Source organism: Netta rufina (assembly GCF_964035555.1).
Source record: "Netta rufina genome assembly, chromosome: 1".
Taxonomy (NCBI): domain Eukaryota; kingdom Metazoa; phylum Chordata; class Aves; order Anseriformes; family Anatidae; genus Netta; species Netta rufina.
Window position 1 is genome coordinate 153,847,006 of NC_140123.1, and position 21,736 is coordinate 153,868,741.

Consider the following 21,736-nt stretch of genomic DNA (forward strand, 5'->3'; position numbering starts at 1 on the left):
TCCCAGCATCCTGTGCCACAAACATGTATTTGAAGTTGAAAAAAAAAAAGTGTCAAAAATCTTGCTCTTCATTATTTTAATGAATCACAAATCAAGTGACAAAAACAAACAGAGCGCGAGGAGAATAACATGAAACCAGCCCCACCAGCTGTTGACAGAAGGTAAAGACAGAATAATTGTTAAGGATAATTCAAGGGAAAACAAGGAAGTTAAGCATCGTAAGAGATACTCATTCTCACCAAGAACATCAGCCAAATCATATGGCAATTAAAATTTCATTTCAAGTGTTTCAAGAAGGTCTCTGCTTTGTTTCTTAACACAGTGAGTCCACAGAAGAGCGGGGACTGGGCTATCCCCAAAGTCATGGCAACAAGTCCTACAGAACATATTCTACATTTCTCCCAATAATGGAGATGGCTAAAAAGAAAACGGAAATAAAGAGAAAGTGAGGACCCTTTACTACCCAGTGTGGCCTCAGAAATGGAATGTATCTTTCCAGAGCCCAAAATCTTTGGCGTAGGTTCCTTTCTCAATGCCTGCGTGAATGCTTTAATCCCATGACCGTGAAGGTTGCAGCAGTCAGTTTCTCATAGACTAGAATCATTAGGGCAGCAGTAAGGACTGTCTGCAGGAGCTTTGCTTCAAGGCCTTTGTAGAGTCCCATTAATCCAAACCGCCTAAAAATAAAATAAAATAATAAAAAAAAATTAAAAAACAAACACGTGTAAATAGCTTTCTATAAGTAAATTGGTACACTAGGCAGAATTAATACAAGTTAATGACAACTGTAAGAATCTTAAATTCATTCCTGATCTCGAGTCACAGTTATGCTTCAAAGTATTTTAAAGAGAAAATTCTAGAAGAAACTTGCTTCTTTTTAAGGTCGGAGGTGAATGAATACATATCCTAGAAACCAAGTCCTGTTGAGATATTTAAGAAAACTTGTTTTTGTGTACTTTTACAGTATATTACAAAAAAGAAACACACACACACAAAATAGGATGGATCAAATGGCAAGTTCAAGGTGGAGGCAAAAAGAAACAAGAGTCAGATCCAGCAACAGTTTCAACATATTAGCAATATTCAAGTCTTCTATATCATGCTAGAAAAAAAAAAAAAAAACAACAGAAGGCTCACCTCACTCTCTCCCGAAGAAGGTAAAAAACATTTTTAAGACTGCCTAGTGTTCGGTTCTCTGGGTTCAACCTATGGCGTCCAAACTGGAAAAAGAGGAAGAAACGACATTTTGTTATACTATTTCCTCACACTACCAGGCAGAGAACCCAATACATAGGTAAGAAATTGCAAAGCCTATCCTAAACTTCTTTTAACATTTTCTAGGCTGTACTAGCAATCAGAGATTAAGTGAGGCCAAAGCTCAGGTTACTCAGCTTTACACAGCAAGCATTAAAGCAGCATGTGCTACAATGAAGTCTTTCGTTTTTAAGATGGATTCTAAGAAAATGAATGGTGGTTGGCTTTCTGTTGTTTTGCAGAAGAAGATTTCAGGATCTCAAAAATTGAGTCTGCAGAGTCTTAGTACAGATAGGAAATTTGAAGCTAGTTCCTTCTGGCTTGTACAGCTTGCATTTAATAAAAATTCAAAGCTTTGTGCATCTGCAAACCATTATTTCATTCAGATTGCATAAGCGAATCCAAAATTTATCTGCCCATCACCAGTCTTTGAGGAAAACACCTGGCCTGAATACTTATCTTTTACTCAGCATGTCTGCATATCCCCAGCCTGTTTTCAAGCAAGCGTGCTAGCTGCTGCTGTAATTCTAAGGCTCAGGGTTAAGCTGGCAGTTTCAGGAGCTCTTTTTCCGTCACTCATTGAAACTCTTACCTGGTGCAGGTCAATAGCACTGTCAGCAAGCTGTAACCATGAATTATTAATACACAGTGGTTGTCACACTTGTATTTATGCACAGATAGCTTTTGAAGTCTGTATCATGCTTCTGTGCTACGAAAGGTGAACTGGGATGAGTCTTACTCAGGCAACTGCTGATTCTCAGGTGTAAGAAATTACCACTGACAGCACGTAGAGAATACAAGCAGATTTAGGTAAATTGGAAGTAATAAGAAAATGCCAGGTTTACACACATTCCTTTGCTAAATGTCTTGAGATACAGCAGCAACAGAACACTCATGGAAATCACCCTTTACTAAGAAAATACATGCTCACAAACAGTGATTTTGTCATCAGCAACTAACTGATTTCATATTGATAAATCAAGGTTAAAGACTTTTTTTCAAAGACTGACAGCTGTCTGTTCCCTCTCCGCCCCAAAATGCTAACTAGGTTCCAGGCTACAATGCCAGCCACTGCCCAGATTACTCATAGGCTTCCAAATAACATCAGGATTAGGTGTTTTCTTCTCACCACTTCTCCACCATGAGATTACTCTGTTGTACTGCAAACAGAGCTTCATCAGTGGAAAAATAAGTTAATTTCTCCCTAGGATGTCAATACTTCATCAGTTACTGGGGAAGATTTCCCAAAGGGACTAGCATTCTCTACACTAAAGAAATTAGGCATGAGTTTTAAAGGGAGATTCCGCAACCCAGGATTACTAAGAACATGAACCCTATTGGTATTTCCCAAGTGGGAATTTAACCTACCCACTGTTTACTGACAGGCTAAAGAAGCAGTTTCACTGCATAAGGAGTGACAGCAGTGCCATGTATTTTTAATGACTGGAAGGGAGACAGACGTAGCAAACTGCAAGGCTGGAAGCTGCCTAGCACTATCAGTTACACACGGTAACTGCTCATTATGTGGAAACGAGGAAGAGAGCTCTTCCAAGAGGTGGAAAGCAAAGGTGTAGACGCTTCACTAAAGAACCCTAATGACTTTGAAAGAACAGTTTCGAGACATTTAAGATTAAAAAGAAAAAAGTCCCGTACTTCTACTTGGAGGACAGAACTTAATTTTTATGTACAAGACTTTATGAACTGTATCAGGCTTGTATTAGTTTGTGTAAAGCTGAAAAATTGTTTCAAAATCCCAACTGTGCAAAGTATACTTCTTGCAGAGTGTTATTTCTGAAAATACCAAACCTTTGTTCGTAAACTATTTTTTTTGAACATCACTTAGTCTGAGTGATAAAAACATCAGCAAAGAAAACAAAGCTAGCTTTAAAACAGAAAAAAAAAGTACGAAGTAGTGCAAGCTTGAACTGGGCAGCACAGGTACTGCATACGTATCTGAAGTGACAGATGCACGTTTGTGCTGTTCTCACTAAAATTGTTCAGGATTTCTGGCTATCGCTTCTTTTACAGAGCAAAGGGGAAGACGTTTCCTGCAGTAACTGCAGAACTAGAGCTAGAATCCTTGTATTTCCCATCATCACAGGGAAAGGATGGATGGCACAAAGACGTAGCACACAGGCCACTTTATTTCACCATGGGCCACTGTGAGAAACGTCCCCCCCCACCAGGACACCGATGGTTAGGCTGTGCTCTACCAGAAAGGCAACTCATTACTGCTCAGGCACAGCAGCAGTAACCTAGCTGACGACTTAGGCTGAGAGATGCAGCTGGTTACTGCATTAAACCATCAGCACAACTTACCAGGGCTGCCTTAATTTTGAAGAAGAACACTGCCACCGAAAGTCAGAAGGATTTTGTTCTGAAAGCCAGTGGGAGCCAAATACAACACGAAGTAATAATCACAAGATTGTAGCTATTTCTACTGCATCCATGGGAAGGAGTGAGGGTTAAAGCTGTTCACATACCCCATGGAAACTGCAGTGCTGTGCGATGCTGAAGCTAACACGGAGCACTGGGGCTTTCCTGCCAGTTCTCCTTCACGGCAGCGGCAAACCCATCACAAATTAAAAACAGACCAATGCTGCAACTTATCCAAACAAAGCTAAATTTGCTTAAATGTTTTCTGTACCTATCACTTCAATAATAAAAGCCTGTGTTACTTAGTTTAACTCCAGATACGTGCCCAGTCTCTTAAAACAGGTTAAGACATTGAATGAGCGCACTGGCTCAGCAGATAATCAGAAGTTGAGAACATTTCAGAAAAAAACGACTGCTGACAAAATTTAATTTCTAACACATGGATGCCATGGTGTGCACCAGCAGGGTGGTGAAGTAGAAAGGAACAGACACTGATAGAAGCTGTGCAGACACAAAAGGTTTTCAGGGTAGTAACAACACATGGTAAATCTATTCAAGTCCCATTGGTTTGAAATATAGCACCCAAGCTTTTTACAGGCTATGAAAAATCAAAATACATTTAGTCTGCTCAAGTTAGAGAGAAGATTAGAACTAAACTAATGGAAAATTGGCAAGAAAAAAAACTTTTTTTTTTTTTTTTGTGATGAGCAACTAATAACAAAAATCCCCTATTAGGCTAGCCTGAAAAGTGATACCTTTAACACGGAGGGCTCACTTTCAAGAATTCGGCTACCTCTCCAAATTTACACAGCCTTTAAAACATGTAATGGCCTTACCACACGTGCAAGTTAGAGCTTCTTCTTACATAGGAAGATAGCGTCATACTTCACGTGGAAACATTTATTAATGTTTAATGGCTATGTGACTAACATGAAAAAATATAAAATAGATTTTAAAACATTGAAATTAAACTACAACTCTTGCTTACGTATGGTCAGGTTCACACACTGCCCTTCCCCTTTGTTCTGTTACAATATTATTACAGTATGGGCACAAACTGAAGCATTAACATATTAACATAACATTATCCAGCACACATACAACTTGCAAGTGAGAATAAATGCAAGTGTTTCCATTACCACTACAATTAGCTTACAAGGCTTGGCAAGTGGTTAAAGATATTATTTATGAGGCAGGTCAGCTTCCCTATCACACTGCAGAATCACATTCTGGCTATTGACAAGGTCAGGCCAGAATAAAACGAAACCCACGAACAGAACTTTTTTTGGATTTACCCTAGGTCATCTGGAAACAAATTGGGCTTCGAGGATTTAATTTTAATTTCCTACTTGACACATTTTCTATTTATGTTCAAGGAAGTAAAATTGCACTCTTCAGTGCCTAGAAGCAGGATGGTGCATCAGCTGCTGGGAGATGCTGTACTGATGCATTCTGGCATCAGTCCTCCCGGCCTCTTGAAAGAAATTGCTTCGGTAATGCCAAGTTCTGTTAGAATGCATCAGGAGGGCATCAAAGGAAAGACGTGTCCTTGCCAATGACCTGTACCACACAAAGGGGCTCCCAAAAATAGGGGTTCATGAACACAAAGAGCAAAAAGACACATGAAGAGGCCTTGCAATATACAGACCAAGTCAGAGGCTGTTACCCTGGAATAAAACGAGGACTTACCCGCAGAATTGACTGCACTGTCTGCAGAGGATAAGTGAGGGTGGTGGCAACTGCTTTGGCTATTGCACCGATGACAAAAACATCCAAAGAGGTGAGCTGTTCAATATATAAAGAGCACAAAGCACCACATTAGTCAGTTACCTGTACGCGTCTGGGGATTCTGGGCTGTTACCTGCTACCAGGTTACCCAAGTATGCTTGGCATCAAAATTTGATGAAGCATTTGGGTTTTCTTGTTTTTAAGAGTCAGAACTATAGTCCAACCAAGCTACTTCCCTACAACTAAATTACACTTTAAATTTTTACCTGCTCACAAGCTTTTGGAATTCTCATTTGCTCACTCTAACTAGGTTATTGAAATACAGTGCAGATAATGTCAGCTAAATCAAACCCAAAGCACTGAGAGTAGACATAAGATAAGGGAAGTGGCATTAAAACACGCCATCAATTCCCAACTATTTCAGGCTTTGCAACATTTAAATTAAGTCACACAACACACACTTGTGGAAAGGTGATGGATTGAAAGACTCCTTGACCACGATTCTATAATCCTGAGACACAGCCACTCTGCTATCAGGCAGAATTTTAGCCTTGATGACACAGGCTAAAAATCTCACTCCCCTATTAGCGAAGGACACCTGTTGGAACCGCGCCCCCCCTCCAAAACCCACAATGTTCCATGATGCACCAAAGGCACTGTTATAGCCTAAACTCTGACCGCCTATTTCAGTATAACAACGTAACAGCTCACCTCAGCATGAATTAATCACTGAATGTTAGCAGATGCCAATATCAGAACATTTATTAAATTGCCAAAATATGTTGATTCCAATCAGAAATATATGCAATCAATATACGCAATTTACTGGAGACAGGGTAACAGGGTGAGTGTTAAGTACCTACTTATAAAACAGATACATTAGAATTTAAACCCCCTAATTTAAATCATGAGCTGCAAATGATTCTAAGCAAATGTGGACACGAAGCACAGTTTTATTTTTAAGGGAAGAGGAGTTCACATAGTAATAACTTCCTTAGGGATGTGAAAGATTCACATCTCATTTGGCATCATAATCATGTACCTTTATCAAAAATACACATTTGAAAAACAAACAAAAAAGAAACCCACACAAAATACTGACACCTTAAAAACCCAAGAAGCTAAACCAAACCTACGTTTCTAAATTTCCTGATGTAATTAACACGTGTCAAAAAACCTGTCTTATAACAGAGAATGGCCATCACCTGGCCTCGAAACATACTTACTTCCACCTGTCTTTTCAAAAGCTTCCGTTTAAAGCCTTCATAAAACATGAACTGTATAGCAGGATTGAAGACCAGCAGCAAAGAGGGAAAGGTACCATTCCATAAAGCTAAGACTCCTTCATCTCGTATTATCTGATGAAAGGCATCTGAGAAGAAAGATGGAAAAATCTTTATAGAGTTTCGAGTACAAAATTATGAAATACAAAAGATGGGTAAAGTTATATTTAAAGGCTGATATTCAAATTGTATAAAAACCCACTGCAGTCTTCTGTGTGACAATTTTCATCTTCCACTCTAATCTAACCCAAAAATAGGGAAAAGAAGGTATCCTCACACCACCACTAATGTAAATAAAGCTTGCTTCCCATGCAGATGCCCTGCTCTTTTTAGTCCAAGCTCAGAATCACTATTACTTTTCTTAACTTAAAACTGCTTTTATTTTTTTTAATTATTGTTTTGAAAGTGCAAGACAGCCTGATTGTGTGTGTGGTTAAGAGGTAACAGTCAGTAAAATGCTAATTTGCAAATTGTCTGTCCAAAATCAGACTCCCAGCTACCACATCACCAGGCTCACTACTACTGCCGGATTTCTGTAAGATGATCTGGACTTTTGCAAAAGGTCTTTGCGTCACAGGTGTGCAAACTACAAACTCTAAATTACCATCAGAGGTGGCAAAGCCCAGTTTCCTGTCAAACTCATTACTGCAAAGTGACAGTGAAACACAGAGATTCCACAATGAAATCTACATGTACAAATAAAAGTCTGATCTTCAGAGCCATTGATACCGTATTTAATTTAAGTAACTCTTTGGTTACTTTAACAGATGCTTACCTATTATGCCTTTATAATTGGTTGGTACAATGTCTTCATTTCTAAATTTTGCTCCCTGCAGCTTCAGCCGTGTGTTCACCACCCAGAGAGGAGTGGTCAAGAGTACGTTCGCTACACCTAATGCAAACACAGGACAAAGAAAATCAGCAAGAACCAGAAGATTGCAAAGGTTTTCTTATCCCCTTTTACCCTAATTCACACATCACTGAAGTTACTGTTAAGAAGAGAGGGAAAAAAAAAAACAGCATACAGTAAAAGTGAGTCAGTAAATTGTAATATGCTACTTCAGGTATTCCCCCAGATCTTGTTGTGAATTAGACCAGCAGCACACTGCATGCAGCAGAAGATAATCTTCTACTCCTCCCCATAACTAAAAATAACCCACTGCATCTGAGCACATTGAAGGAATCTTTAGTGAGCTTGTTACTTTGCTGCGTAGTACCTCGCACTGGAACACGAGGTACTCGTTCATGCCCTACTTCACTCCATGACGTAGAGGAGGCTGCCTTTGTGTTTTCAAAGAGAAGACACAAAGTGATAAGGGTAGAAGGACTATTCTAGGAGGAGAGATCAAAACAGAGATGTATGCAGTTTAATTAGCAGAAAAGAACTCCTACACTGCTGAAAGAATAAGAAAACTTAGTTTTTTAGATACGCTAGGTACACCTACAGTGGAAAACACCGGATTCTCCAAGTATCTGAAGACTTTGAAATGGCAACAGGATTACAAGCAGTAATAAACCCCAACAGTAAAGCTGGAAAGCTATCAGAAATTTGTATGGGGGAAGAAATACAGACAAAGATACATAAGGTTGCAACAAAAAGGTAGTTTAGAGCTGTACTTTGCAATAACAGGGAGAAGGATTAAGTACCACTACTTCTACAATCACCTAGTACACCTCTTCCCAGTTCAGTAATGAATGAGACAGTTACTTTGATCTACCAATGTAAAAACAAGCTCCTGATCTTGCTTTCTTACAACTATTTCTGCATTACGAAAACTAGCTACTGCTTGTACTTTGGTCCCTTTGTGTGGAAACTGAGTTACAGACTGAATTACTCCATTATATTGAGATGAACACAGTACATCACTATCAGAACAGTAAACCTGAAAAAGGTGAAACTTTACTACCTATGTTATGTCTGGTTTTTGTTATTGTTGCTGTTTTTGTTTTGTTTTCCCCTTGAAGTGGGTAGAGAGAGTTCAGAAAAACAGAATATGAACATAACTATCACGGAATGGCTGAGTTTGGAAGGGACCTCTGAAGGTTTTCTGGTCCAATGCCCCTGCTCAAGCAGAGATACCCAGAGCCGGCTGCCCAGGACCACGTCCAGGCAGCTTTTGGAGATCTCCAAGGAGGGAGCCTCTACAGCTTTTCTGGGCACTTTGTACCACTGCTGCATCACCAGCACAGTGAAAAAATGTTTCCTGATATCGAGGGAACCTCCTGTGTCCCAGCTTGTGCCCATTGCCTCTTGTCCTGGCACGGGGTACCACTGACAAGAGCCTGGCTCCATTCTCTCTGCACCCTCCCTTCAGGTATTTATAGACACAGGTAAGACTCCCCTCAGAGTCCTCCACTCCAGGCTGAACGGTCCCAGCTCTCTCAGCCTTCCCTCACAGGAGAGATGCTCCAGTCTCTTCATCATCTTCAGGACTCTGCTGGACAACTGCTCCTCCTGGTTTTGTGTCACCTGGGAACATGCTGAGAGCACGCTTTGCCCCATCATCTAGACAACCTCACTGCCTGTCCATCCAGACCACATCAGCAGGATGTCTAGGAGGATCTTACGGGGAACAGAAACTGAAACTATGCCTCAGTGTCCTTCATAAGGACTATACATAGCTCTCAGGTTTGGAGCAACATCCAGCACCATAAAAGTCAAGATACATTAATCTCTTTTAACCAAAGTCAGCACAATTCCACTATGGAACAAAGGGTTAAAACCTAACAGGTTAGAGTCCAATCTACTTGTAGGTTTTCACGCTGACTCAGTTAAAGGTGAAGTCATTAAACTTTATTTTCCAGACTGGAAAGGAAATGGTTTGGACTTTCTTTTTTTTCGTTGTTTTTTTGTTGTTGTTGTTGTTATTTATGCAATCTGTCTTTGCTACCAGTAGAAGGAATGAGAGATGGATACGGAGAATTAGTGAACACTCTAACTGGATTATTTCAATTTACACCAGAAATTATTCCACAGGGATATCCACTACTGACGTTGAAGACAACCTAGTCATTTAACTGACAAGCTACCAGCCTAATTCCTGCAGCCTTTGATCCAGAATGATCTTTGTAAGATTACTCCACCGATGAAGCCAACTTACCAATTTCCTTCCTTACTTTCCCCCAACTACCCACCCATCGACTGCACCTACGCTGGAAGTACAAGGACCTAGCTAAAAATAAACAAAAAGCCCCCCAGGTCACAGGCTTTTCAGTATGATCACATCCGTAATTGCTCCTGCAGAACAGTACTGGCAAACACAGGCACACAGTGGTAATTTTTCACACTGGATTTCCTAGAAAAGGAACTAGTGTCACCATTTCTTCAAAGAAGTCACTGTAGCATTCACATGAGAGGACGGGATGAAAAAGAACAGACAGGTCCTCCTGTACATGCATGTATCTGGGGGCTTACTGTCCCTTTCAGGGGACCCAGAAAGAAATCTAAAGCTGGCCTCCAAATCCTTACCCTAACAACTCTCAGATCCTAATCAAAAATATTTTGGAATTGTCATATATCTTTCCCTCTGAAAAAAAAAATACAACAAAACTTACCGCTCCCTGCTACTTCTCTTCAAGACCTAAAAGGTGATATCTAGATACCGTGGTAAACAATACTCCAGGCACAAATAAAATACAAGGCTGAAACAGCACCATGCTTTCTGCCAGAACTGACAACAGGAACAGCTTGTGCACATGCTTATCATGAGCTGGGGAGGACATGGAAGAGCAATGAGAGCTGTACAACAGCGCAGGTCTGCCTACAGGGGCTGCCTATCACGGCAAGCTGGGACAGAGTTTCTTTTCTTCACAGAGGCTCACACAATGCTGTGGTTTGGATTTTTGATGAAAACACCGGTGATAACACACTGAAGTGTTCAGTTGTTACAGAGCAGTGTTCACGCTGAGCCACAGACTTCGCTGTTTCTCGTGCTGCCTGACAGCAAGGGGGCCGGGGGTGTAGCTGGAGCTGGGAGGGGACACAGCCAGGACAGCTGAGGCTGCCCAGAGGGATATCCCATGCCATACAGCACCATGCTCAGCAATACATCTGGGGTAAAGAAGCAGAAAGGGAGGGATGTTTGGAGCGATGGCATTTGTCTTCCCCAGAAACCATGCCGCGTGCTGAGCCCTGCTTTTCTGGAAATGGCAGAGCACCTGCCTGCTGATGGGAAGCAGTAAATGAATTCCTTGTTTGACTTTGCTTACACACATAACTTTTGCTTTACCTAGTAAACTGTCTTTATCTCAACCCATGAGTTCTCACGCTTTTACCTCCCTGATTCTCTCCCCCATCCCACGCTGGGAGAGTGGACAAGTGAGCGGTTGTGTGGTGCCGAGCTGTGTGCTGGGGCTAAACCACAACACAGGAGCAGGCACTGAGCGTGACCTCCAACGGACTTCATAAAGAAGAATGCTAGCTAAAAAGCTCAATTTCACCAGAAATGTATTTTCAGTATATTCCATTACCTGCAACAACCCCAAGAACCAAGTCTTTTCCAGTGGTTGAATGCTGACCTTTGACCCAGAGAGCTTTAAGACTATTAAACGTGTAGAAATAAACAAAATTGGAGCAGCAGAGGCTGGAGATAACAGGGAACCATCCTCGATATGGTGCCAGCCTGATGGAAAGAAAAAAGTCAAAGTAAGGAAAACGTCATGGTAAGGAACAGCAAAGCATTTATGTGATCAGGGTGATTTTACACGCTGAAGGTCCCAGAGATGCAACGCTGGATACTACATACAATACTAACTAGGTATGTCTTTATCATTAATGGAATGATAAACCACAAACCATATTAAAATCCTGATTATACCGTAAGAATTAAGCCATTAAGAACTTACAAAAAAAAAAAAACACAAAAAAAACAAGACCAGTTTTATTGAAAAGGAGCTGTAAAGGTAGAATACATTTACAGTGATTTGCTTGGTGCTCACTCACACCAGAAGTGTGTACTACACCACTGTATTTGTTCTCTAGCCACATCCAGCAATGAACTCCAAACATTTAGGGCACAAATATGCTCGAAGTGTATATGTTAACATACAAACTGATACAGTCGCTTCAAGTCACACATTGAAACATGCACACTTAGACACCAAGAAGTAACCCTTATCCTTGCTGAGAATAAGAGATGTCAGCCCAATAGAAAAGATAACAACCTCGTAAGGAGATGCTCGCTTCTCCAAGGACAGAAAGTAACACTTACCATAGCTGAGGAAGCAGGGAAAAAGGGCAAAAAAATGAAATAAAAAAGAAAAAAAAAAAGAATACTACACCTTCAATATAAAAACAAACTGACAAACAACTAGAGCAAGGAAGAAAAAACGTGTCTAGGTTCCTACATTAATTTTAAAGATGGAAGACTGATTACTGAAATTAATATATTCCACCAAGGGGAGTTTTCCTAAGGATGCAACCTGGGGCATGAGGTATGCAGGTGGGAGGAATTTCTAGTAAGTGCCTTGCAGTAAAGTCTAGAGCAAAACAGTCAGGTAAGTGAAGATAAGTGAGGAAAAAACTTTACCTACTTAAATTTAACTAGATTAATCACAGATGAAAAAGTGAGTAGGCAAACCTACCCTTACAATTCAGAGTAATTTTTCAGGTGCTGTCAATAGCTGTCATTGTTTGTGTAGCTTGATTTAAGAATGATCTCCTAACAACCGATTAGCAAAGCTCCCTTCTCTGACAGGCCTGATGAGCCTGTAAGAACAGGGACACCTCAGCAACTGACATGCATCCCCAGCATGTCCTGCAGTATATCCCAAAAGGATAGCAATGTGTATCTTCATTGAAGCTGCACAGGCCAGGAAGAGAAGAGCAGAAGAAATCTCCTTAAAGAAGAGCCTCCAGGATTACTGCGTGTTGGAGTTCATGAAAATACTGGGAATACATGGGGGGAAAAAAAAAAAAAAAGAGGATCCCCAAGATGGAAACCACAAAGGCTGCAAGGCTGGTAAATGCAGCATCTGACTGTTCTTGTGATGCAAACACCGGGTTTTCATCCTTAGGTGCTTCAAGTGCTTCTCTCAAATGTAGCTGAGGATATACCACATTGTTAGGACTGCTTCTGAAGTTACAGGTGTCACTGATTACACAGCTGCGGTTAAAAACTAACTGTGCGTACTGTTAGTCATCAGTACAACAGTTTTTGCATCACCTATGTCTTCAGTGCTGGAAAAGAAAGGAAGAAACACCCTCTGCAGACCATGTCTTCTGAATTTGAGCTATTTTTGATGATTTTCAAGCAAAATATCTTGCAGTACATAACTGCGACAAAAAGTATGATTTTGGTGAGTCAAGTTATCAGTGTTAGTATTGGTCATTTATGAACAAATATTTCTGAACGTAAAAACTAATTTTGTGTTCCAAAGTGCATCTTTGAGATGAACTCAATGTACCCCAGCGAACACCCTTCGTATCACCCAGAAAAGAATGGAAGTGCGGTGAAGAAAGCAAAGCTGCTTGATAAGCTTCTGCAAAAGGTGAAATCCATTAGCTAAACCTATTTGCTTTACATCACATCTAGGTGAGAGAAGCACTCTCAGAAAAGCAAACTATGAGACAAGACTCCACAAACTAATGCCAACAACAACACATTGATCTCACATTGCAATGTTTTGCTTGTTTTATTGTTGTTGTTTGTTTTTGCTGGTTGGTTTCAGCTGGGTGTGTTACTCCAGACATCCCTAAAACTAGTTTATTCATGGCTTATCCACGTCTTCCAATAATCTTTGGAGGAAACAACGTTCCCTTCTTGCCAGAATTACTGACTTTTGTTTCACAGGAGAAGGAAGATGCCCACTTTTGCAGTCTCTCCAATTCCCAATTTCTTAATTGAAGTTTCTTTGCCATCCTCATGTGACAAATATAATGCAGAAATGTGAACAGGAGAGCACTCACTGACTGAGAGGTTCTTGTGCATACAACTGCCAATTGCTCAAGTTCAAAGGTGTCAAAAAAACTATTGGCCAAGCTAAACTTTTGTCAGCTTTAAAAGTCCTGGAAGCTCCAATGCACTTAAGTGAATCCCTAGAACTCTTAAGAAAACATTTGTAATGAGGACACACGTACAATTATTTTTCTGCCCAGTACAGACGGTGAGCAAATACTGAAACACAATGTTGCTGGAAGTTAAATACTTTTCCATAGACCTTGAATCTCATTAGCACAAAGAATCACTTGTTTCTTTCCACATGCTTAAGAGAAGAAACTTCCATCTGGGAAATGTGTCCCAATTCTCCCGTTGAAAGTGGCTCAGCTGCCCCAGAGTCTCATCTTGGTTATGAGAAATGGACACACCCAGGAATTAGGACAGACAAAGCTGGTTTATCAGGTACACGAAGGCACATTTGTGTACAAGCCTGCATTTCTAAAGAGACACAGCCACCTCGCTAATGGAGGCACAGTTACATTGCTAAACAGCTTGATTGCATAATGTACTCCAGAAAGTTAATCCAAATTAACTGAAGATGATCACGTCGGATTACGCAAGTCACAGCACTTATGTGGGGACACTTTGAATTAAAGGAAAAATCTGTCCACACAGATACAGGCTAACTATTCCACTTTAAAAAGAAAATTCAGATTAGTTCTAGAGCTTGCCTACATTAATACTAGAGGAAAATTAATAACTACTCACAAGCCTTCTTCTTTGATTATTTCCAGTAGGACTGCTGGTGTTGTCTTCGACTTCCTCTTCTCATCCACTGGAAAACAGAACTGAATTTTTAGATTATTCTGATTTTTAGTACTCATTTTCAATTCCTTAGCCTTCCTACTCTGAACATACCCCAGAACAGCGTATTTCTTCTTCCTTGTAGGGGACGCACATTCTCTGTTTCTGCAGAAATTCCAAAAAGCACATCTCTACTTTCATTGCTAGGTAAGGCTACTTGTCACTGGTGCTCTTCCCCAGACTAGCAGGTTCTTTTGGGCACCAAAGTATCTGCCGTTACCAATTCCTAACCTCAGAGCCATGACATGAGCTGAATGTAGGTAAGAGACTAGGACTGGGCCATCCATCTGCTCTCAAAATCACTCCTTGCACTCCAGAGCAGCTCTACAAGCAGAGCCACCTCTTGCAGTTAATCTGCAAATAGCTAAGCCTTAGCAAAACACTGCCTTTCCCTGTGTTGAAAGCTGTTCAAGAGCCGCATGGCACCGACTTCTCAACCACCTATTTCTGACCACCTGGCTGATGATCTCCCTCTAGCTCTTAATTAACGCTTTAATTGCAGTCTTAGAGTGTCTGGTGATTCTGTGACTTTTGATTAGGAGATAGAGCATTAGAACAAAGTCTATACTCTGAATTTTTGTAAAATCAGTCAGATGATTCTGCTTCAAGTTCTGTCCCTTTAATCCATTCTCAGGAGTAATTCTGGACAAGTTTTTCATGATACTGCCCCTGCGGTGTGAAGTGTTCTCAGCAGCCTAAACCACCACCACCACCCCATGAATGTAATACTGCATAATCTCACCTCTTTCTTTTCTCAGAATAAGACAACCGTTTAGAAACCAAATCTGGCCACAGATCACACGGGCTTTCCAGCTAATTAAAAGGTTGCCCAATACTTTCAAAAGGGAGAATTACCTTTGGCTGGAAAAATGGTGTTAGTGATTTAAAGGTGTTGCACAAGGCAGATTCTTGGTCATGCAAGATAGGTCCCCTGCAACCACCCTCACAAATGCCCAAGAGAAAAAAAACAAAATGCCACAGTACAAAGAAACTTGAGTTCTGACACTTACCCTGAAGTCTAAGCCTAGCTGTGTCCAAAGGAAAAAATACTGTCATCGCCGTCACACTGCCCTGAAAAACAAAATAAACTGGCTAAATAGTGCATCAGCTGCTTATTCACATGCCTGACAAACCCTCTGGTAGCCCTTTTCTTCTCACCTGGAAACTTGAGTATAAAGGGGATAAACTCCACGTGTAAGAACATTGAATTGAAGTGGTTTTTTGGTCCCAGGCTTGCAAACAAGTTCTTTCACTTACTAATTATTAGATCAAGCTAAAACTAAAACCATGAGAAGCTTTTTGTTCAAAGAGAAAGTCTTTGAAGCCTGTGAGCAGATAAAGTGAGCACCGAGAGACAAACATCACACTAACTCTCATAGCCTCTGTGCTCTGTTGCTGGTGAAGGGGAAAGAATGACACAAGCAATGCTGTCTTAGAGTAACATTGCTTTGACTTAAGAGAAAAAACAACACTTGCTCGTTAAAAAGAAAGAAATAGGATAATTATTTCAGGACTTAATCTAGCATTGTACTAGATTTCAGTTTAGGCAATTAAGACCCACCTACAAAGTACGTCTGCATTAATATTGCACAGCTTTTGGAAAAGATATCCAACTTAAAAAGAACTTGGCTTGCTCCAAACTTCTTAACACTCTCCAGTAATACTAAATGCATTAAGTGGCTGCTAAAGCCGTGGGGCTCTTTCATTAGCAGCCATACAGAATTAAGCCGTGGGAGGGTCCCACTACACAGCATGTAAAGGTTCCAGCCTTCCCCTTTCATTTCCCTGCTGCTCCAGCATAACTGGGTGCATTTCATCCTGTTTCCATCTTCTCAAAGTGAGATTCAGCCTGAATCCTGCTCTCAGGGCAACCCACATGGCAAGAAACACGTGCTGAAATCAGAAAGCAGTAATGGGGAAGATGGGGTAGGGGCAGGCAGGACAAATGGTAGGCACTTCACGTACACTTACAATGTCCACGAAGCTACAGCTCAACAGAATGTCATGAGATAACTCGGCTGATGAACAGATCGTGGCCAACAAAAGATAGCTTATACCCTCTCCCCCTCCTTTAGCTAAATTGAAGAAAATAAACTAAGAGAAGCAGAGTGATTTCCTTCCTGGGTTTGTAAACAGAGCTCAGCTGTGTGGCCTGAAGGACGCCAGAAGCATCACATGGAGGGGACCGGATCTCATGGCTAGGGGTAAGGGAAGGGCAGAAATGAGCAGGCCCAGCCCTTTTCCCAGCAGGAGATCCTCTCGAGATGGACTCAGGCACCTTTCTGAATCACACCTGAGACCGACAGGGCAAGTAACTCATTGCTGCTTGCGGGTACGTGCAATAAAGCGCACAGCCTCGTGCTGCTGAACGGGGGAGGCTTCATGTGTGCCTTCCCACCACCCTCCCGCCGGTGCCGAAGCCAGGCTGTTTGCCAGCTCAAGTCACACCGTCACCAAATAATCGCCACGACAGGTACGAACTGGCTGAAGCAACCCCAGCTCTTGGTAAACTGTACTTCAACCCCTGCCGCCTCCATTCTGGTGGCATAACTATTTGGGCAGCTAGGCGATGATGCGGCCAAGGAAGCTAATCTGGCCAAAGAAGCACTTTTTGGCGAGCCGTCTTTTTCAGTTGGCTCAGTTCCCCGATCAGCATCACCACAGCACCACACAAACAACTGGCAGTGACCAAGAGGTGACAGTGAGTGGCCAGAACAAGCCGCCCGGGGTGACTCTGCTGCCATGCAGGTCTGCATGGTCACAGCTGGAAGTTTGCTGGTTTAAAGAAAACACAAATAAAATGTTGTCCACCAACATTCAGAGCTGCTTAATTACTGCCATAATACTTCTATAAAATTGCCATTCCCATAGCTTTTGAAACATGAAGGTTGCTTTACAGCTACATGCAGAGATGAAGAATACCTGTATAATCAAAGTCAACATGAAATCAAGCTTTTTTTTTTTTCCTGCTCACAACATTAATTAGTCTCAGACTTGACTAGGTAGCCTAGCACCTTTATGAACTTTCACCAAATTAGAAGAGAAACAGAAGTGATGGTGTTGTGATCTGACACGCTCTTCTGATTCATTACTTCAGCACAGTTCATAGGATTTGTTTTTTTTTTTTTAAATTCTTGCATCACATCCCCATTCCACCCCTCACCAGCGTGCCTTACACTAATTTAAGCAGAAGGTGAGACGACATCAGGACAATTAGTAGCTGCGTCAAAGATCTTGACAAAATTCACGTGTTCCTGCAGTAAACAGAAGTCTCGAGGTAGATGAATGTATCGGTATTATAACAAAATAAAAATCCAGGTATCCAGCATGAGGTGGTTAAAAAAGCAAAAAGCTGCCCTGATTTTGGAAAAAGGTCTTGCCCTGGAGCTGTAAGGTGCATGTGGGTATCAGTACCAGCGGGTGGAAGCCCCAGGGGAACAGGAGTCCAGGAGGTCCAACAGTCCCGTGCTCCTTCCCCGCCAAACCACTGCCGCTCAGGTGCCAGCATCTCCAAATACGACAGGGAAACCTCATGAACTTACCGTCACCAGGGGACCTGAGGTACCATTTTATTACCATTTTATGCTGCTCTAAGTTTACGGCCAGGTGTATAAATCCGGCTGGTGTGGCACAGCCTGATGCCAGGGGGCTGCACGGGCGCGGGCAGCACGCAGCGTCTCCGTGAGGAGCCCGTTTGGGAGTTCCCTTTCTCAAAACTGGCAACAAAACCCGCGTTACCTCAGCTGCTTCAACGAGCAGACCTAAACCACCTGGAGGAGCAGGCACCAACCCCATATGTATTTATGATGAGGACAAAACGACCTTAAGCGCCTTCTTCTGCTTCCCCCGGCGGGCCGCTTTACCAGCAGCTCCTATTGTTCAGCCGCATTTAGCGACCTTCACTGCCTTCAGGACTGGGATTAGGAGCAGAGCGTTGCCTTGCCTGGTGCTCAGCAGCCTGAACGCCCCGCAGCCTGCCCGACACCCACCGGCAGCAGCCACGGGCAGGGCGCGGGGTCGCCCCCGGAGCGCTCCCCGCTCATTTCCAGCCGTCCCTCCCGTATCTCTTCCACCACGAAGCCCCCTCCCCAGCCCCGGCCGCCCGCCGCTCACCAGGGCCCCGGACACGGCGTGGACCAGGCTCTCGTAGGAGGCGACGGAGGACATGGCCGCGGCCGCGGCGCGCTCCGGCTGCGAGGCGCTGCCGGCGGGGATGGCGGCGCTGCCCGCGGCCGCCCCCGGCCCCGCCATGGCGCCCGCCTCCCCCGCTCCCCGCCGCCGGGCAGGGCCCGGCCCTCCCGCCGCCTCCGCGCATGCGCCGCGCCTCAGCCCGGCACTGAGGGGGCTTTGAGGGATTTTTAAATTTATTTTATTTATTTTTTTTTTCTCGGTGCCTCACGGCGGCTGTCAGAATGTGCCCAGTCACCGCCCTGCTTCTTCTGCCGTTTCTGCAGCGCTGCAGGGCGTTCGCTTCACGCCTGGCTGTGAGGGCCGGCGACTGGCAAAAAAGGGTCTGGACCGTGGGGGCGGGCTCAGAGCCCCCTCTTAGCCTGTTCTGTGCAGGAAATAAGGGCATGCCCCACTTTGTACAAGCGCAGTTTGTGTCTCTTCCCCCGTCCCCCTCCTCACACATCGTATTCTGTGGTGGTTTTTTTTTGGTACATTTCCCCCGTTTGACCACCACACAGTGGGATATGCCACTGCATTCGAGGAAGACATTGCTTTAACAGATCATCCATTGGTCTTTATACACCATGGGTCTTTATTTATCCGTCTCTGAGGAAAATGCCACCTTCTGGGAGAGAGGGGAGGCTATGCAAAGCAAGCTGGTCTGCTTGAGGCAAGCATCACCCTTCCAGCACCAACCTCTATGTGCCCAGCAGGTAGATGCCAACACCAGCACCTTAACATTTCACACAGCTGTTCGTTCATTTATACAAGGCGAACACTACAGAAAAAGTTTTTTTTTCTTAAAAATAAGACTGTCAAACATATACAAAAAAATCAGGCTTTAATTTAGAATTAAATTGTACACATTTCACCAGCCATTCACTGTCACAAAAGCACGAAGGAGTTCTACAAAAACAGGGAGTGTTTATACAGTCACTTTGCACTATAAAAGTGCACATTTTTGGCATGAACTCCTCCAGTAGGACAAATTCACTTCCATGACTGTTGTTCTTTGCAATTATGGCCCTAGCTGTGCAGAGGGAAGCTTTAAGTAAGAGACAGCTTGTACTACAGATTGAATTTCCATTCAAAGGATTTGTGCACAAATTTGCATATTATTATTACGCTGTAGTGGCTTTATGTGAAAGGTTGTGGTAGCTGGTGGTAGTTTTATACCTGAAGTCAAGGGTCAGAGCCCTGTTCCATAGCATGTGTGTGTGTATTTGAGTGACTTGTCTCTCTCTGTTTCAACTGCTGCTCCAAGGGAGAATAGGAAATGCCAGGACAGATGCCGGTTCTTATTGTACTACTCAAGTGAGCACCATTGTGTGGTAATGGGGAGAATGCAGGGCTTGGGGCCTGTCTTCTAATTTGCCAGTTTGTATTTTTTTTTTTTTTTTTTGAAAGTGCTCTCACTTCACTGTTGGACTGTGAATAAAAGACGCTTGCCAAAGTGACTTGTTTTTCCTTCCGTCAGATGGGCAGCAGCCAGAGTGTCTCAAAGGTGGACAAGACTGGGCAGAGCAATGTTAGGCCAGAGGCAGAGTGGGTCAATAAATGAGTCTTAAAAAGCCACGCGAAGGTAAAACCGTGTGGTACGAACAGATATCTGCGGGCCATTTGCAACGAGTTGTAGTTCCAAAAAAGCTGTCTTTTAACACCAGGTTTTCTCGTTACATTCAGGGCATCTGCAGAAAGCCAGTGCAAGCCAAACTCATGCATAAGTCCTTCTGTGAGATGCAGAAGTAAGCAACGTTGTTCTGGGGGCTTGTAGCAGCTGCTGTCTGCACAGAATCCTTCACCCAAAAGGACAGGAGGTAAGGGACTTAGCCAGGACGAGCTGGAGCCAGGTCAGCTTTGGCATCCACCTTCCTGTGGGACATGGCGTGCTCCTGACTGGAACTGGCGTTTGGATTCGGATGCCCTTAGGAAAACCCACAGGGCATCTAGTCTGGGGGACCCTGCAGTGCTTTCGTGACCGTAGGGCAAGGGGGGTTGCTGCAGCAGTGGTAGAAGGCCAGAGGGTTGTTGGCTTTCATAAGCTGCGGTGTGGTCTGCAAGTGGCTGGTGCCAGGGCACAGGTGGACTGGAGTACTCAGGCAAGAGGATGATTCGCTAGGAAAATGGAAGTGTTTTCTTCTGATGTCTAGAGAAAGGTGTCTCCTGAAAGTTGCAGCGCTTTGCAGAGGTGGGATTCAGCCGCAGTTTATACGTGGTGGAGTGAGGGAAGCGCTAGAGAAAAGTGATTCTGGGATCCCAAAGAGCTGAAGGAGAAGAAAAATGCAGCTTCTGCTTGAATGCAGAAACAACTGTGTTGAGCACTACAGGACGAGTCATAGGAGCGCAGTAGCGTGATATAAGCAAATGCAAGTACAGGGGAAGTGAGAACATTTATAAGGTAACAACAAAAGAAAATACATGAGGTGGTGGCTGGCTGATCTGTGCTGTGGAGCAACAAAGAAATTCAGGTGACTGTGGTATGCGAGTAGTTGATCACCTTGTGAATCAGGCTTAGGGAAGTTGCAGCCTTCTGGTGTGGTCCTCACAAACAGGAGCTTAGCGAAGGAAGTTTTGTCTCGCGGCCACCGGTGGCTGGAGGATCCATTGGATGTAAATACTGAGGACTGCCCTGTAAATCTGAGTCTTCATAACTAACCAAGTCAAGTTGTTAACTTAGCCTTACTAATGAAGTGTTATTACTGTACCTGTCCTTGATGTACAAATATGCTTCTGAGCTGTATATTCTAGATGGATGGTCTCAGACAGCTTGAGATCTGCTTGTCAATAAAGAAGTGTATTTGCAGAACGCGTTGTGACTCTTTTTGTGAAGTGGCTGACAAAGTTGTGCACCTTTTGTGGTTGCACATATTTAAGTATGTTTACTAAAAAATAAAACTTTATTTTTTTATGCACAAATATTTCAGTGGCAACAAGGAATACAAGTTTCTACTAGCTGTAAAAGCAAACAAACAAAAAAAAGACACAGAGGACTACAGGATTAGGGGCAGCAGTTTACCTAGGAATTTCTTCTAGAAGGACAGCAAGAGAAGCAGTCAGATGGTAACTGTAGTTTGTACAGAACAAAGGTACTCAAAGACAAGGTACTGGTTGTGAGCTGTGAAATAGCAAGGAGGTGAGAAATAAACCAGGTTGTAGTAAAGGGAAATCTGTTATTAAAATCTT

General features: G+C 42.9%; 1 protein-coding gene across 1 annotated transcript; it reads right to left on the minus strand.

Annotated features, from left to right (window-relative positions):
- Positions 1-200: 200 nt before the first annotated feature.
- Positions 201-18,767, minus strand: SLC25A17 (solute carrier family 25 member 17). The gene is made up of 9 exons (XM_084287964.1): positions 18,497-18,767; positions 15,394-15,454; positions 14,288-14,354; positions 11,112-11,263; positions 7,417-7,533; positions 6,585-6,730; positions 5,320-5,415; positions 1,138-1,220; positions 201-677 (listed from the first exon to the last, which is right to left on the minus strand). The coding sequence occupies exons 1-9, from the start codon at positions 18,632-18,634 to the stop codon at positions 530-532; spliced, it is 1,008 nt and encodes a 335-aa protein (XP_084144090.1). The 5' UTR covers positions 18,635-18,767; the 3' UTR covers positions 201-529.
- Between the last annotated feature and the right edge of the window lie 2,969 nt (positions 18,768-21,736).